The sequence below is a fragment of the Alternaria ethzedia genome, assembly GCF_023757985.1.
Source record: "Alternaria ethzedia strain BMP 0044 chromosome Unknown scaffold_46, whole genome shotgun sequence".
Lineage (NCBI taxonomy): Eukaryota > Fungi > Ascomycota > Dothideomycetes > Pleosporales > Pleosporaceae > Alternaria > Alternaria ethzedia.
The window spans coordinates 158,078-174,970 of NW_026056239.1; the positions used below are offsets into that span (position 1 = coordinate 158,078).

A 16,893-nucleotide genomic window follows, 5' to 3' on the forward strand; every position below is an offset into this window, starting at 1 on the left:
AGTGCAATCATTTCCACGGCCTTTCGCTGTGGAGTCGCGTACTCTCGACGACTGCCTACCAAAATGCGCCGCGTTGCCGAAGCGCCTCTCGCTCGCTCGCTACTCCCACATAAAAGCTGCGCTGACGATAAATTTGTTTTCACCTCGTTTCGATTGACGCCGGCTTCCCTCCTGGCTACCCACGGCCTGTTGTCGCCAGACCCAGCATCTAGCCACCGACGAGGAACGTTCATCCAATAATCTGGGCATTGCAAAGTTGAGAAACCAACCACCACTGCATGTCTTCCCCGGGTGAGTTGTGTCGCTCACTTGCCTTCGAGAGCTGGAACCCACATCGGAAGAGGATGAAAGCGACGGGGGGTTCGTGGCTGGACGTGGTGCAAACGCGCAACAGCAAAACTGTCATGGCTCTCAATCCCGTTTGATCTGTGCAGTCGAAGTGATTCTACCCGGAGTGTTACGACACCTAGCAAAGTAGTTGGTGAGATGGTATCAGCTATTGGAGCGAAGATAGCTCTACAAATACAGCCATTCGCTTTCGGCGATCAGTACAAGCTGATAAGGGCGCTCGGGAACGGTCTGGGGCAGTGCACATAAACCGCAGGTACATTCTCTCTCTTGTCATAGTGCTGCAATACATCAGCTCGGCTACTTGCTCACGGGTGGTTGAGGCTGGCGCAGGCCTCGAACGTCGAGAACACAACGCATCGTGGAATGTGCGCATCTCCAATATCGAGCTCCAAGGGCGATACAATAACGCCGCGCATGATAGGCCATTAGCAAGGTCATGAAGCCCTGATCGCAGGTTGCTACTCGTTTGGGCCATCTTCCACGATATCAGACTGGAACGAGTGCGACTTCTCCGGCTTGGTCAGCGGCTGCATCTCCAATGGATTTATGTTAGTTCAAAAGTGCATAGAGAGCGACGTGATCCGCTTGGACGTACTCAACACCAACCGAAAGCATCGGCGGATGCGATTGTCGCTAGCTCATCTGATGTCGCATGACGCCAGGTACTGAACGCCGCCCGCCGCAATGTCACGCGTTAAGCGGCTTGGTGCGAGCGGCTGAAGCCTTGATTACAGCGTAAGCATGAACGGTGTTGAAGGACTATGCGAGCGCGCAAGTGATCGAACGAGAGCTGTTCGCATACCCCAAGTTCGTCTTGCTGCACTCGCGACACCAGCACGATCCAGTAGGAGAAGATGCCATACGCTTATGATTGGACAATCACTCAATATCGCATCAAGCTCTCCGTTTTGGTCATAATGGTGGTCCTCCACTGCACACGCGAACTCACCGGAGCGGCCAGAATTTGTGATGTTGGTGATGGCGTTGCTCTTGCCTCGCTGGACGTTGAGGTCCACACCCTGCTCCTGCTGCATCAGATCAGGCCACAGCTTTGAGCCACCCACCTCTTTCCAGCTCAACGGGAATGTTACTCGGGCAGAGATGTGTGCAAGGGCAAGCGGGCAGACAGTTATACCAGCTCGCAGTGCATTGCGTGCGAACAGGGTACTTGTGCACAGGTGGCTGCATATGGTCCGAACAATTCTCGAGTCGGTCATCGAACATGTTCAAACATGTCCAGTCAGACTGACGGCGCTAGGAGCGACGCACCCTGTTCGAGCCTCGTGTTCGACCATTGTGGAGTTTCGAATGTCTATTGATGGCCTCTTCGCTCTGGTCAGCGTTGGGGAGCAGGGTTGTCCGCGTAATGGTGTAATGCTCCTGTCTACTGCTATTTGATCTACTCCAGCTTGCTGGGCCGATAACACATGATGGCGGGCTTGCGTCTTGTGGTCTTTCACCCGAACCAGAGTAGGGGTTAAGATGTTGGTAGGTAGTCTTGTGGCGGTAGGCAGTGAGTTGCAGATTCAGTTTGGTCTTCTCTGTTTTGCACTTTTTGCTGCATGACCACAGGCTGCATCTCTCCTGTTTTGCTTTATCCATTGGAGTTTAGTGTGGACGTGCAATTTGAAGATGTCTTCCGTGCCTTCAAAGACGGTTGTGTGGTGGTTGCCTCCTGCCTCAAGGATGCAGCGTTCAGAGTCTGAGGCAGGAGGGCGTCACTTCCTTCCTCAACGAAGCAGATTATGGCGTGACGCATGAGCCCACACGTCACCATATGATGAGCAATTTCCGCGGGACGTACGCATTCTTCAGCACTACACTTCACTTCACCTTCATCACAATTCTTCACGATGGGCAGCTCTCTCTCCACCCCATCACAACCACCAGTCCCCTCCTACGCCCAGCAAACCCTCTCCACCGCTGCCAAGCGCAAGCCATCATCAAGACCGCCGACCCCGCCATTACGTATGTCATCAGCGCCGCACCCAAGCAGCAGCGTGCCGATGTCTGGGGCTGAGGGTGAGACCGAAGCCGACGTTGAGCGCGCACGACGAGCCTCAACACCACCACAGCAAGAGTCTTCATCTGCATTTGTTGATTGGCCTACGGGCATGGAGCCTTCACTTCTCTCGCCGATCCGGCGCACGTCCGAGGATGAGGACGAGGACGAGGATGAGGATGAAGAGCTTCCCCTCCCACCCTCCGATACACCACTACCACCCGATGATGAGGATGAAACCTCATCAGGTCTCTCGTCCCCACCACTATCATTGTCATCGCGATCGCCGTCACCGTCACCATCACCATCACCATCACCACCATCACCATCACCGTCATCAACATCATCCAAGAAGCGCAAGCCGAAGAAGCGCAAGACAGCCGCAGAGAAGGCTGCGCTGTGGAAAGCAAAGCAGGCTGCTGCGGATGTCACCAAAGCGACGCGCAGCAACGTCGACAGGGGTTTAGCCACGCTGGACTTGAGGAAGTGGGTTGGTCATGATGGCGCTGCTGAGACTCGGGTGAAGAGAGTGGGTGAGGATCTGGCGAAGGGTGTTGGAAAGCGACGTCGTCGCCGTTGAGCTAGAGGAGAATGAATGAACGACAATTCTTCTTGACATATTAACACTTCACAAATGTTGATGCTATCCTTGATTTCTGCCAACCGCTCCTCGGGCTGACTCATGTCTCAATCACTTCCTTGTCCGTCCCCTGATTACTCAACGGTACTTGGAGAACTGGAGTATTGCGAACTTGATGCACATATATTAATCGTGAAGTCTACACTCTTCACCAAACAGACTCACCCTGAGTCGGTCCACTCTCTACTCTCCTCCAAACACCAATTACTTACTAGGCCCTCAGCACGTATACTAGAACCAGATACATCAAATATGCAGGACGAAGATGGACTTGATATCTGAGAGGGTGGCGCAAGATTTCAGATGAGAAACGCATCCAGCTACTGCGGGCACGAGTTTGAGTGTGTACAAATATCACAGCATGAGGTATGCAGGCGGCCTCGATCTACAGCACTGTGTGTGGCGGCGATCACGAGCCTGCGCCCGCCAACTCCCGATCGGTGTTCATGACGATACTCGAACCGCTCACCTGTCTTCATACAGCCTGTCAAACCCAACGATCAGAATCGTACCACCGCGCATGTTGATCTTAGTCTCGCGGAGCGACCAGAAGGCTCCACGCAACACAATGCCTTCAATCTGACCGGGCTGATGCCGGGCACGTAAGATCACTCTAGTTATAGATCATGCATTCAAACATGTAATACCGAGAAGAGACGAATGCAGATGTGCATTGAAAGCCGCGGGAGCAGATGTGATGTTCACTTTAGAATCTTGTAGAGGCGGCAGAGCGGTGTTAAGTCCCGCTCAGCCCTTTGGCGTAAAGCTAGAGAAGAGGTGGATGCAACCACAATCGCGGGGATAATAAACAAGAGGAAGACAATTCCTATGCACTCCTGTAGTATATCTCATCGCATAGTCATCGGGCCGGTTGCACATAGCTTCTAGAATCATCTGATGTCGGCGTTGTTCGCATTTCGCCGGTCTCTACCAGCGCTCAGAGGATATATCCTTCACAACTCAACGTATGTTCTTTTTAACGGGGCAGAACGTATACCAATACAGTTTGACAGAGCACTAACGTTCGATATGAGGTTCTCTAGTGACTGTGGTATTGATCGCATTTAGAAGTTTTCACAGGCCGTATCGTACTCCGGCTTGCCTCCCAACGCCAGAGCCGCAAAAACCACATACTCTAAGACCACGAGACAACTCAACCAGGCAGAATGAACACAAACGTCTGTGATTGTTATTGCTGCAACCTGAACCTGAGCTCTGAGCCGTTCATGTGCAGCCATAGAAGTTTGTTCGAATTTGATAACGTATTCTTTTCTGATTGCATAAATCCCTTCACAAAATGCTATGGAGCACTTACGAAGTACCACAGAGCACCTCAGTGTGCTCTTGCGGAGAACCACTGCATTACTGCGAACCCGAAAGCCAAGCTTGGCGTCCAAGATGAAGTCGAAATAAAGTGCCGATGATGCTGCCCTTCATCCGCAACCCCGTTCTTCGCATAGCGCCTGAGTACCCTTTGAAGTTTAGTCTTCCTGGTATCGTGCAAGCCCTTTACAGGAGATATGCTAGCTTGACGCGGACTATATAACACGTCTGCGATCGGAACTTGATGTGCTCGCAAAGAAGATGGTGATGTCGCGCCCTGGACACAGAGACCGAGGCATGGACAGACTGATATGTGTTGTTCGGGGACCAGATGCGAGCATGGAGAGCAGGTCTGATAGCATGCTCTTCAGTCGGAGTTGGCGCCCGCTAGAGAAAGACGTTTTCGTGGCACGGCAGCGTCGCTATGAACGCTCGCAAATGACGGGGCCAAAGCTTGGAACGCATTGGACGAAAGCAGAGCGGGCTTCGAAAATGAGTAGAATCGAGAGCATGAGATACGAATCTGCCTACGCTACGGGATGTATCTCTACACGCGCGCATACTCTACGCCCGCCATAGCTGCAGCCTACCCACCCGTCACTACCTCCGCAGAACCTGTCATCCCCCTACAGCAGCAGCGGAAGCAAAGACTTCTTTCGACCCCCTCTCTGGTGGTGCGGTCGAACGAAGTCCAGCGTTAAGTGCCGCGCAAGTGCCACGCGCGAGCAAAAGGCTGCCCTGCCATATTTGCATCGTAACGTGACTACAGTTACTCACGATCCGTGTCGCCCACGAATGTCCATTCCACTCCAACAGTAATGTCCCTGACACTTGTACGTCTAGTGTCGACCAGCTAGGTGGGGTGTTCGTTGTGGCTCGGGCGAGGAAGCTCGACAAGGAGGCTTAGTATAGCAATCGTATACGCGATCGAGTGTAGGGGAACGGTGGTCTGTCGGTGCCATGGGGTCATGTGAAAGGCGGTCGCATACGTATCGTGCTATCGTGTTGCTGAATGTTAATATCGTAGTCGTTGTGGCGCGACCAATCTCGTCGCAACAAGCGAACTGAGACGTGTTCCTGACAGCATTGGTCAGATGTGTTTACCTTTGGCCGTCTGGCTCCGCATCAGTCCTCCCCAGACCATGAGCTTGAGACTTTTTGTAACTTGTCCTGCTTGTCTATACTTGCGTGTGGTTGGACTCCATTGGACCGGTGGCAGCTGCGAACGTTTGACACACCGAGCTGCAGTCGCCTCGTATGCGCTTGCATCGTCCTTGTGTGCTGTATATTGATAAAAGGCCCTTGCCGTCCTATCATTTCCCTCAGCTCCAGCCAGTGACGTCGTAGATGGGGGAGCGAGAAGTCGCAGGCTCGTCATTGACGGCTAGTGTGATCGCTGGGTCGCTGGGCCGCCGGAAAATGTGTCCGTGTTTGCAATGCCTTCAGTCGGGGTCTCAGCATGAGAAACAGCGCGAATCCTCCCGGCGCTGCCACCTGCGCCAAAGACTGTAAAAGCCGAGATACCGCGTTCAATCAACGGAGTCGGCACCGGCTGAAGCAGTCGCCCACTTGGTGATCACTCTCCTGGGCTTTGGGTTTCTGGTATTGTAGCAGGCGGATGGAGGAGACGGAGAAGTCGGTCTGGTCGTCCACGCTTTCCGATGAAGCGGTGCGGGCTGCAGTGATCGCGGCGCGGAAGGCACGAAGTAGTTCCTCTTGTTCGACCGCGCTCGATGCCTGGTTTCTTCCTGCTCAGGCATCTAAAACAGCAGCCGTCGCGCGCGCATGTAATCCGTTGTGGGCCGACGCTCACCTCCTCGATCTACCGCCCACGAACCCCATGTGTTTGTCGCGTGGGACGCCAAATGACCCTGTCTGATTCCATCGCATCGGTATTGAGGACGATCCGCTTCTCGTGGAGGAGTAATCGCGTTTGATGGTGGCAGTAGTGGCCGCAGACGTGGGTGAGGGGCCTCGCATCCAGACGCCAGGGCAAGGTGACACATGTGCCATCTGGAACACGTGATATGGCGTAGCGGCTGCAGCGCATCTTTGGTGCGTTACGACGAACGAGTGGGGGAGCTCGTTTGGAGGTGGTAGGAGAGTGCGTGCGTAGGAGGAGCGTCGCGATCGTGGGTGTTGTTGGTGGAGAGCCGCATCTTGAGACGAGGATGTAGGTTTGTTGCGCGTGTCTGGAACTGTTAGAGACAATCCCGAGGGGGTTGGAAGAAGTGTCGTAGAAGTGACTGACCACTGATCGAGACTGCCGTGGACATCCTCGCGACCAAGTTCACTCAGCTAAGAGATCAGCGACGCGCAGAGACCATGGGGCCTCGGGTGTCGCGCTAACTACCTCGATCGTCATTGGGCGTGTTGCGGATGAAATTGGTGTATAGGAATGGTGAAATTGGGTTGTTGGGAGCGATGCGACGCGAATGACTGACCGGGCGGGCGGCGCTCCCAGCTATCCTCATGGCGGGAAAATCTGACCATAGTCGTGGCCTCGAGCCCAATTCTTCAGGTTGCGCCATGCGAGACACTGCGAGATGCAGGAATGTAGCAGCCGAGCACATCGCTTCCATATTGGGATGGATAAGGGACAGTGTATGGGGGATGGTGAGGCTGGGGTGTTTGAGGTGTCCGCATAATTCGGGCACGTGTTGCTGCGGAGGTTCCCAGTCGCTGATTGGTTGCCGCGGCACCCCCGAGCCGAGTACTCTTCGCCCATGCCAGAAACCCATCTCAGCCAACATCATCCATCAATTTCCAGACTCCGCGCACCAGTTCCATTATTTGCATCAACAGCTTGAGCGACCAGGTAAGAACTATTCGACAAGAACGTAACAGGCACTCAACCTTTTGATGATGTCGACGTGTTATACTGCGCCGTTCGGAATACCGGATTAACTCGAGCTGGACCGAGAGATTGGACAGCATGGGACTCGTAGATATTCCCCATCTCGATACCGCTGTCTCTTCTCTTCATCAAGCCTACAGTGTTGCTGATACAGTCAGCCTCGCAGCGCTACTTTCACCTTCATAGGCTAGCAGATACAATGAGGGTCGGCATCTTCAAACCTTTGGAGGTAACTTTGCTGACAAGCCACAACGGAAGCTCAGCCACCGACGGTGGCATGTTGCGGGCTGTTAACGTAGTGCCTAACGCGAGCCTAGATATCCTGGAATGCTTTGAGGAGGTTATAGATTAAGCTATGTAATAGGCCAGATGATGGGAGTGGCTTTCCTGATACCTCTACTGATGCGCTGTTACCGGCCTTTTTGATGTTTTACAACAACATCGTCCTAATGGACGGACGGCGCGTTCAGAACTTTGCAGAAATGAACATGAACAGATCGGATGGCACATATATCGTCGCAATATGAAGCATGAAGACATTCTATACACTCGGCGCGCACGAGGTCGAAGGGGGTGTTGGTGTTGCATGGCTCGAAACGGACGGCGGATCGACGACCCACAACTCCGGGCCATTGTTGGATCTTTCTGCGAGAAGATATTCTCCAGTAAACCCTGGCCCCCAACCCTACGTGGGGTCGACGAGCTTATCGCGGTATTATAGTATCAATCTAAAGGGTTTATAGCTCCATTCTTCCGTGACAACGGCGGTGTCAATCTACTTCGGAGTGAAGTATGTGCATCCCAGCCCGCGGCCAAAGAACTTCCGTCCGGTGCCATCAACAGTATAGCGATTTCGGGATCTTCAAATTACTCGTAATGTCAAGATAAGACCTTGTAGATAAGTGAAATACACGCGTGTAATCTACAAGCGATAGACCGTAGTTGCAATATACAATATGGACTGAACTAAGCATGCGCTTGCTCAACGAAGAGCAAGGTAAGTTTTATCATCCCATCACAGCCCTATAAGATCTTTTAATCTTGGAATAAGGCCATCTGTTGTGTCGCCGTCGTCCAGTACCGTCAAGAGTCTCAGTGACATAACGTAGAACGTCTTGAAGTGCGAGCAGTAACTCTGTATCTGCGTGACTAAGACCATTAGAACAAGCAGATAATACGAGCTCCGCTGGAGAACCAAGAACAAGTCGTTGCGCCCGTCGCTAATGCAGTATTTTCGTCATTATCTAAACGTTGCTCGGGTCTGAGGCAAAGCGCGTTGCGGATACAAAACCGATCCAGCAACAAAGAGTTCTACTAAACCGTTCGCGACCCTAGATTCATGCCGCTAGCAACGCCGAGTCCATAGACACTCCACGCATGATACCAATAATATAGACATGCTCGAAGACAGCTTTGTAGTTCTGAGCGATGCCGCCGGCAGCTGCATCCAGTTGGAGCTGAGCTTCGGTTTCCGGGTCTTCCCCGTGCGCGTCCTCGGCATAGACATATATATAAGCTTCCAGTTCAGCATTTTCGATGATATCGTCGTCGCGGGCGCTCACAAGCGACAATAAGAGAAGCTACTCAGAGTCGCGGTGAGGTGGAAGTCACAAATGCGGAGCTTTCTGCCTTCGTCGTCGGCGCATGACCTTCTTCATATAGATGTTATTCGCGTTCGCATCGAGATGCCTTGTATATGTACGCGTATACCAAATTCACGATGAAGATGATGTGCGACTTCGAAGCGCCCAAGTGGATGACAGGCATACGAAGCCTCGCTCACTGCAACCCCAGTGATGGAGTCGGATGTCAGGCTCACATTTATTTATTTTACTAGGTTCTGCAGAGGAGAGAAACGCAGACACGAGCAATCGACCGCAGACTATTTTTGTGTCATACTCTCATGAATTGCCTCGGACTCGATGCTTTCGTTCCGCTCGGTACCAGGGTGGAAACGCCCTTGAAGCGATATGGGCAGTGGGCGAACCGTACAGGCAACATCACTGGTAGCCACCCTGGGCTTGGCCAGGGCCGATTGTTCTGGTGCCCAGCGTGAATGCCTGGTCGCTCGGTACTGGAGTGGAGGCGTCGTTCAGGTTCACACACTGCACTGTATTACGCAAGGGACAGAATGGCGCAGATTCGTGCTTCGTAGGCGAGGTATAGAGTGACAACATCGTGCACACAGTATTCGTTGTCCAAGATCAGCCGTTCGCTAGAGTTGTCGTCATGCTCATCAAGCTCGATGCGTATTCATCCAGCTTTATGCGGTCTTCTCCTTTCAGACCCAGCTCGCCAGAACTGCGGGTTGAGAACTCGTCTATAAGTGCGTGTCAGTAGCAGGTCGCCGACTTAACATCTATTCCGACTTCGTATCTACGTATCCCGAACAGTAGGGCGTATGAATGCCACGAGTCCAGTCAGCAGCTGTGACTGCTTTATGCAAGGAGTCTGAGTCATTGTACATGTCAATCAGAATGTCCGTGAATCGACCGTGGATAAGACCGTCGCTGCCACACTGGCTGGAGGCAAGTGCGCCAGGTGCAATTGCGCGGTATCGCCTCAGACCACCTTCAGACAGCATCCGCTACGGACAAGCTCGCAACGGGACCGATGATGTTATAGTCGTCAAAGCATGGACGGGATCATCTGAAGGAGTGGATGAGCAGGACTTTCGCAGGCTCGATGCCTTCTCGGCGGGATGCCAAATTTCCATGTCGACTGGCCGTCCCGATTCGAAGCCGCATCGTCGCTCAGTTGCTGTCCAGCTTCAGCAAAGGCGGCGCGAGAGTAACGACCATCCTCCTATTCGTCTGGAAGAGAAATCCGAAGAAGACTTTACACCCGCCAAGCTAAGAGATCTACTTCGGCCAGCACGACGACGAAGATCGGAGAGCGCCCCATTAACCACATTTTCAGACCGTTGGCGGTGTCTTCAAATGTGTCTCTCTGATCGCGCTTGTGGATGTGGACTGATGTCGCACCGGAGGCTTGTGGACTCCTCGAATAGCGCCCGCAGTCCTGGTTGTTCGTACTAATTCTCTTGCGACGCGGTCCAGTTCGTCTCATCCGCCCATTGGATAATGGAAGGGATGAGAAAGAGGTCAGCTCGTCTTTCAATTCTCATCCGATGCCGAGGTGATAGCTTCGACAGGCAGTAACGACGGCGCATGTCCCATTGCATGTTCTGTTCAGCTTTATGTAGGCCTCTGGCGCGCCAGCACAGCTGGATACATGCATTCGCGCCGTTGCGCCGTTGCTCCCCAAGCGACGGGCTCTAAAGACCCGTGACGTCATTGCTATATCAACGAACTTCGTGCCTGCTAACGGATGTGTTTCCTTCCCCATTGAGATGTGTTGATTCCTGTGCGGCGAACGGTTGACCTGAGCGAGGCAGACCGTCCTGCAGCTAAGCTCCCCACATTGCATATTGCAGAGCCTGGAGCATGTCGTCAGGTGGCGTGGTAGAGTCGCACGGATCTCTGCTTGGACCGACCCTGCTTCGTCGATCTCAGCTCCCGAGTCCACGCGAGTGCCGGTCCCGTGAACCCCAAGTTCGATGCTGAGGCTAAAGTCGTTTGTGTTTGCGATGTATACAATTCAGTAATCGGAATAGGCGGTCTCGCAGAGGCTGAACAAGCCAAAGAGGAAGGGCTCGTCGACACTAGGCTGTGCTTCTTTCGCCATCCTGTGATCTGGACCCCCTCGTCAACCTCCCGGCCCACTTTCAGGAAACATGCGTACATTTGCGATGACGAGAGCACCATGAATGCAAGCGAAGAAGAATATGTGAAGAGAATCCGCGTCCTGCAAGACGATGGATTTGTTCGTTGCAGGAACCGGGTCGTCCTCGGTTCGTTCGTTTTCTTTCTTCGCTAGAGCCAGCCTGTGCTGGCCGACTTAAAGCTTAGTGACTGGGGTAAGGCGATCACAGATATTGATGAGGTAGTCGTCTCCCTGCTCAGTTAAGTATAAGATGGCCCGCGCGCGGCCATCGACCAAGTATCCGCCGTGGAGATAATGTGGCGTCTGAGTGTGGCGTCCGGGTGTGGCGTTCGAGTGCGACCGGCTCCGAGCAACCGGGCAAGAGCTCTTGGGGCACCTCACAACGCCTTCACCGTCGATTCCATCTTCTCGGGCCAGCACGCCATCCTCTCTGCCAACACCAATAGTAATCCGGGAGCCAGGCCTGGAGGTCAGGGATCGGGGCGCGCAGGTACAAGTTCTCGGCGATGCGGCTGGTGGAGGGGCAGGCGCGGAGCACTGCGCCGGACTCCCCGGTGGCAGCAGCAATCGCCATGATCTTTCCATTCCCACACAACATGTAGCCATGTCGCCTACACCTTGTATTCCTCGCGACCAACGCTTTGTACCTGGGGCAGGACCCTCAGGCACTCGAATGGCGATACGACGGTTCGTGATCGCCTGCAGCAACGCTCGAGGCTAGGACTGGCTGCGCAAAGACTTGGCGGCCGCGCGTAGCAGCTGGCCCTCACAAGGGGTGAAGAGGCTGACCCGGTGTCTCAACACCTGGTTTCCGGCTACCCACCGGCCACGCGTTTTCGCCGTAGACACTCCTTATCGCGACCCCTCCGTGGCGCCCTCAGACGACAACAAGCTACGGGGAGGTCATACTCTCACTAGGGACGGCAAGCCTCATCGCCCCGTGACGATGCATCTGCGCCTGGTAGAGCATCGCACCGTTGGCATCGTCACCAGACCTTCCTGAAATTCCTTGCGACCCAAGCAATCCTGGCAGGCGTCGAATCGTCCTTGGGCATATGGGCATCTACAGGATGATGGGCTCTCGGCCCTCGACGAAAATGGTCGACGAGCGAGACCGGTGACGTTGGTACCAAGCAGGAGGCCTCGAGAGTTTCACAGACAGTAATATCACACCTTGGACCGACGGAAGCCTCTCAGTTTGTCCAGTGTTCAGCATTGCGACTACAAACAGTCTTTCCAGCCGGTCGAAGGGTAGGCAATGCTGATGACGAACCAGTGGACTCTCATGGCGAGGCGATTACCAGCGGTAGGCAAATCTGAGAAACACGACTTAGATGTCTTGGGTGACAAGGGGTGTGATGTGCTACTGGTATAATGTGAGATGGAGATGTGTTTGAGGAGTTCGATACGCGAGCAGTCTTTCGGATGTCCTATGCTAATCGCTTAGACATTTACCAAGTGCATCCCCCGGTGCTCATCGGTTTGATCGGCGGCGAACGTACTCTCTTCATCCTCATATCCAATCGCGCTTTGTCATCTGCAACCGGCGCGTGTTGTAGCATATGGGTATGTTGGTGTGAGGAGAACACTCCGCGCAGACGTCGGTGTTTTCTCATGAGTGACCCGAATACCCAGTCTGGAACAAATCAGCTACTGGTGGCGCCGCTGCGCCTACCAAGAGGTGTGGGCTGACCGTCGGAGCAAGATGTGGAGAAGGGTTTGAGCTGGCAGTGGCATCACCTCCAAAAACAACTCGTCGCATGCAATTCAGCTTGTAAGCTCACGGAGTACAGTCTTGGTGACGAAGATACTCTTGAGCTTGCTACCGTTCAACGTATCCTCTGCACGCTTGGAGATGAGGATGTGAGCCGCTTTGGCAAGTGTACCACACTCGTCGGTCACGGCTCCTTTGAAACTTCTCGTTGTTCGTTGATCTTCCTACGGTTTCATGGAGTCGACTGCGCTTTGGGGAGCCTCTCTGTTGCAATCCATGCAACGACTGCGGAATAAGCACGACTACCAAAAGGCCACATCATAAGCGGACGGACGCGGGCTCTGGTCTCCTCGCCGATGTGACTTGTCACGCGTCCGGCCGTACTGTGGTGACGAGGATGCAGCAGTCTGAGAAGCGGTGCGAGGACGTCCTCGGTGGTGCGATCAGCCCGCTGCCGTCGGTAATGCTATCCCCAAACCATGGTCTTTGACCATTGCAGGCCAAAATTCCCCAAGGGGATGCCCCCGTTCTCCTCAAGGCCTATCCTCCGCGCTCGCTTCTAGAGCAGGGCGTCTCGTCGACGTTACACCGTATTGAATAGTGCCATTGCCCTCTCGGTACTCACCCGTGAAACATCGGGGTGCCCATGATCAGGTTGTTGACGTCACAAATCTCCAGGCCAATCGCGATAGCATCTTTCCTCGAAAAGCCTTCTCATCGAGGCCATACTCTGTGGGGACCTTGCAGGTATCACCTCCGTCGCATTCATCTACCCACTCGATACCCTTCGAACTAGCAAGCCGCGACTGCACAATGGAAGAATGATTTACCTTTACCTTGGTCACATAAGTGGAATTTCGGGATGAAGCACGCGGTTCAGAAGTTGGATGTGACCTAGATGCCTAGTTACGAGTTTTGGTCGTCAGCTGCTTTATCCAATGCCGCAAGTGGAAGGTTCATTCGCTATCGGGCGATGAAAGAACAGGATTGTGGAAGTTGTCGTCGTAGGTGAGCGTTTGAGCATAAACGTGAGATGAACGACGGGCAAGAGACAGATTCTGGAAGGAAAATGCCGACAGGATATGAGAAACTAGCCCCAAGAAAAAAGGTTCCAACTGACGTGGAAGTGGCTGATCCGGAGTTCTCGGGACGCTTCCATTGCCAAATCTTCCATCGCCTATATATCCTCAAGCCCATTGCCAGTGTCAACGATCCAGTCGAAGTCTTCTAATGTCGGATCGAATGGGAACAGGATTTGTTCCGTGGATAATAACATACCTTCCGACGATAGAGCGCGTGATCGCGCGACCGCGCTATGGGCCTCCTGGCCAAAACTTGTCACCCCGAGAGCGGAACTCCAGTCGCCCCGGCTGGAACGATGTTCGTTGTGCCCCCTCTCTTCCGGTGACTACTACAACGGCAACGACTGCCACGGCTGCGGACCGTTTCCCTCCGCCTTTTGCCCACCGACAGCACCCAACGCTCGTTACATCACCCACTTGTTCTTCTTGCACTGCAACCCTATCCGTGTCCCTCCACCCTCTATTACTCATACCTGGCCCCAGCGAGATCGACTGCAAAATCTAATCGCTGGGCTGCTATCACTCACCCGCCATGGCGACTGCCACGGATTCATTACAGTCCACGCAGGGCACATCGTGACTTCGACGAACCATGCCTAACCTGATACGACGATGGCGACTTTGCACCAGAACGACCTAGTTGCCATCAAGCCAAAGCACATACCACAGCTCTCGCTCCAGCCCTCCCTGGCACACTCACAGCCCAAAGAGATGTTGGTCCCTATACGTAGCTCGCGCAGTAAGTTGCAAAGGTTGGCTGCAGTTGTAAAATTATCCCGCGGCCGGCGAAGGTGTCCTCTCGCGTACCTATGAGTCGTCTCTATTACTGCAAGGTAACGAGCGGCGATTTCGATCCATTCGTGCTGAGTCTTGTTGAAAATGCGGTCAGAAGCGCCACTTCGGAGTCCTCAAAGACTACGCTCCAAACTCGATTGACAAGAGGTACCTTAAGCATCGTTTCTATCGCTCCAAGCGCAAAGATCGGTAGATTTTATAGTGGAGATGGACGGTTATAAAGATCTGATCATTAAGCCCTGTGCTTGGGAAGTGGCAGCAGCTTGAAGTTGGAATTTGGTTCTCTTGCACTTCGCGAACTGGCCGCTTGCATTCCTTGCGTGGCGAGGCTACGTCATTTGTGGCCTACAGAGGCCTAATGCACGCCAAAACAAAGCCAAAACACTTCCAACGCCTACGGATTGACAGACACGAAAAGCTCGTTCAACGGTGAGGGCTTGTTTGGTGCATGGCTGGAGTTATTCTGGGACTCTGCTGTGACGCTATCTCTATTCACTAATCGTCGTGCCGGCCTAGGTAGTTTAACCTTTAGTGGTTGGGTCACCAATCCCCAGGGCTCGCCGCAACACACTCGGATTCGTCTAGAGAGCGTCAAGTTACCACGCGGTCGATCGCGAATGACGTAGGCGCTGTGAGCTTCCTTGGGGTCTAGCCGGATTGTCAACATGCGAAAGCGCGCGCGCGCCGAAAGCAGCATTGCTTCGCCGGACTGGCACGACGACGTCCGCCTAGCCAAGCGCCGCGCTCCTCTCATCCTGCCTCGCCGTCTCCCGCTGTCGCCTGTCAACACTGACTTCGATGCCCCAGGGCTTATTCTGCCGCTCACGAGCGACAATCTCGGCCAACACACGCTCAGCACAGCCAGCACAGCCACACAAGACTCGACGTCTGACTGCTCTTCGTATTCGCCGCGCCTCCAATGGGACTCGCGCGTCAAGCTCCAGGCTTTCGGTATCAATGTCGATGCAGAACGCTACCTGCCGGAAGATCTCAAGAGACATGTAAACAACGTACTGAAGAGCAAGAGAGTCGGCCCTCGCTCACCCAACGCCCGCCTCACCAAAGACCATCGTCTCGCCGTCACGTACGACAATAAAACAACGGCGATGCGTATCCTCGAGCCGCTGTTGCTCTTCGCTGGCAAAGATAACCCGAACGTCAGGAATGGAGTGGCTAGGGTCTCCAGCAAGCTCGACTTCAACCTGTCCCAAGACTTCCTGCCCCCTCCGCCTCCCAACACCAACATAGATCCATTGACGACGCCTCAGGCTGATACCTGCATCGGATATATGTCTACCATGCAGGCCATCAGTCTCTCCATGAGGGCCGCCTTTGCATCCGACGAAGAAGCTGCACTCGTCGACTTCACGCTCAACCCTGAACTCCTCTTCCCTTTCCTCAGTTCACAATGGACGTCCGCTACTGGCGAAGCGCCGGTAATTGCCCATTTACGGAGCGCACGCGATGGCACTGCGATCGTCCGCTACCTCGAGCAGTTCTACAACATCGCCTACGATCGACCTGCGACAACGCTCGAATGCGCGCACATCTCCTTTACCTGCGATTGCCAGATGCTCAACATTTGGCTGCACTGGCGCGAGTTGGACCATGCCGGCGTCGCAACATACTACATGCAGAGCATCTACGACTGCACCTTGCGTCATGAGGCGGCCCTTCTCGAAGCGCGAGAGCTGCTATGGAACCATGTCGACTATGCGCTGGACGGCCGCCTGCGCTCGTTGAAAGAAGCACTGCCTTCTTTTCGCACTCATTTTGCTAAACGCAACTCCAAGAATTCTAGGGCCTCCACCTCCTCCAGAGCTTCTGCTCGTTCCAACTTCAGTACCATCAATAGCCCCGCCTTCGACTCCGTGTCACCCACGCCCTCGTCGCGACCTGACAAGCTCGGTTCGACTAAGCGGCCTATCAAGCGGCCACACATGGATGGAAATGTTGAAGGTTGATACGAGAAGTTTGCGTCCAGCAGCATGCACAAAGTGCCAATGCTGAAGGCCCATACAAGCGTACTCTGGAGAATGCATTCGTCAGTCAGCGAAAGGATGGGGCACAACTGTATTGTTGCGCATCGACGATTACCATTTGGAATGTTTCTCGTATCACAAGCGCATTACATATTGTAGAGAAAGTACGACAACATTACCGCACAATATGGCAACATGCAATCGAGTCTCAGGCAACGCGTCAACTGCATCGCGACCATGACGCGACGAAAATGTGCTACCCGACTTACTCAAGGCATTTGCGCTCACACTACTAGTTGCCGCGGTTCCAGCATCATAACACCACACCTTGTGCCGGAATGGAGGCGCGCAGGTGCTCTTGGGACGACAGGACAGCTTTGTGCTCGAAGCTTTTATCCTTTAACTGCTAGCAAGATGATTC

General features: G+C 53.8%; 2 protein-coding genes across 2 annotated transcripts; both read left to right on the forward strand.

Annotated features, from left to right (window-relative positions):
- Positions 1-2,204: 2,204 nt before the first annotated feature.
- Positions 2,205-2,933, forward strand: J4E87_010344 (uncharacterized protein; the record flags this gene model as incomplete). The annotated part of the gene is made up of 1 exon (XM_049381918.1): positions 2,205-2,933. The coding sequence occupies one exon, from the start codon at positions 2,205-2,207 to the stop codon at positions 2,931-2,933; it is 729 nt and encodes a 242-aa protein (XP_049228382.1).
- Positions 2,934-15,155: 12,222 nt separating this feature from the next.
- Positions 15,156-16,454, forward strand: J4E87_010345 (uncharacterized protein; the record flags this gene model as incomplete). Its single annotated transcript, XM_049381919.1, has 1 exon — positions 15,156-16,454. One exon carries the CDS (start codon positions 15,156-15,158, stop codon positions 16,452-16,454), a length of 1,299 nt encoding a protein of 432 aa, XP_049228383.1.
- Between the last annotated feature and the right edge of the window lie 439 nt (positions 16,455-16,893).